The following is a 400-nucleotide window of genomic DNA, read 5'->3' as shown; positions in this document are numbered from 1 at the left end:
GGTCACTGAAGCAGATAGATAGGCAAGCCAGTAGGCAGACTTCATGCATGTGCTGATCGCGAAGCAGCGCCCTTGCTCGTCCTGACGACGTCCCTCCCTGCGCAGGGAGGAGCGGCGGCGGCAGCGACAGGACGGCCGACGGAGCGGCTCGAGGCCCCACGCCCTCGAGGACGACTTAGGGCCTGAGCGAGCCGCCGCCCCCGCGCTGCCCCCTCGGGCGAGGACGCGGAACGAGATGGCTCAGCCCCCGCCGTCGCAAGGGCACGAGGCTCCTGCAGCAGGAGGCGCGGCCCGTCACTCCGGCCGGGAGGCGCAGAGCCCGTCGCGCGCCGTGAGTATTCCTTCCCGCGTAGAGGCAGTCGCGGCGGCTGTAGACGGGGGAGGGGTTTGTTGTGAAGGG

General features: G+C 70.5%; 1 protein-coding gene across 1 annotated transcript in view; it reads left to right on the top strand.

The window, feature by feature from the left end:
* Positions 1-88: 88 nt before the first annotated feature.
* LOC119591531 (integrin beta-4-like) overlaps positions 89-400 on the top strand; it is a 5,085-nt gene continuing 4,773 nt past the window's right edge. Inside the window, exon 1 of the mRNA XM_037940279.1 lies at positions 89-331. Within this exon, the coding sequence (XP_037796207.1) occupies positions 236-331 (96 nt within the window). The 5' untranslated portion in view covers positions 89-235. The remainder of the gene's footprint in view (positions 332-400) is intronic.

This window comes from Penaeus monodon, chromosome 28 (genome assembly GCF_015228065.2).
Source record: "Penaeus monodon isolate SGIC_2016 chromosome 28, NSTDA_Pmon_1, whole genome shotgun sequence".
Classification (NCBI taxonomy): domain Eukaryota; kingdom Metazoa; phylum Arthropoda; class Malacostraca; order Decapoda; family Penaeidae; genus Penaeus; species Penaeus monodon.
Note: the sequence above shows the minus strand (reverse complement) of the source record. Positions and strands in the feature narration are given on the sequence as shown.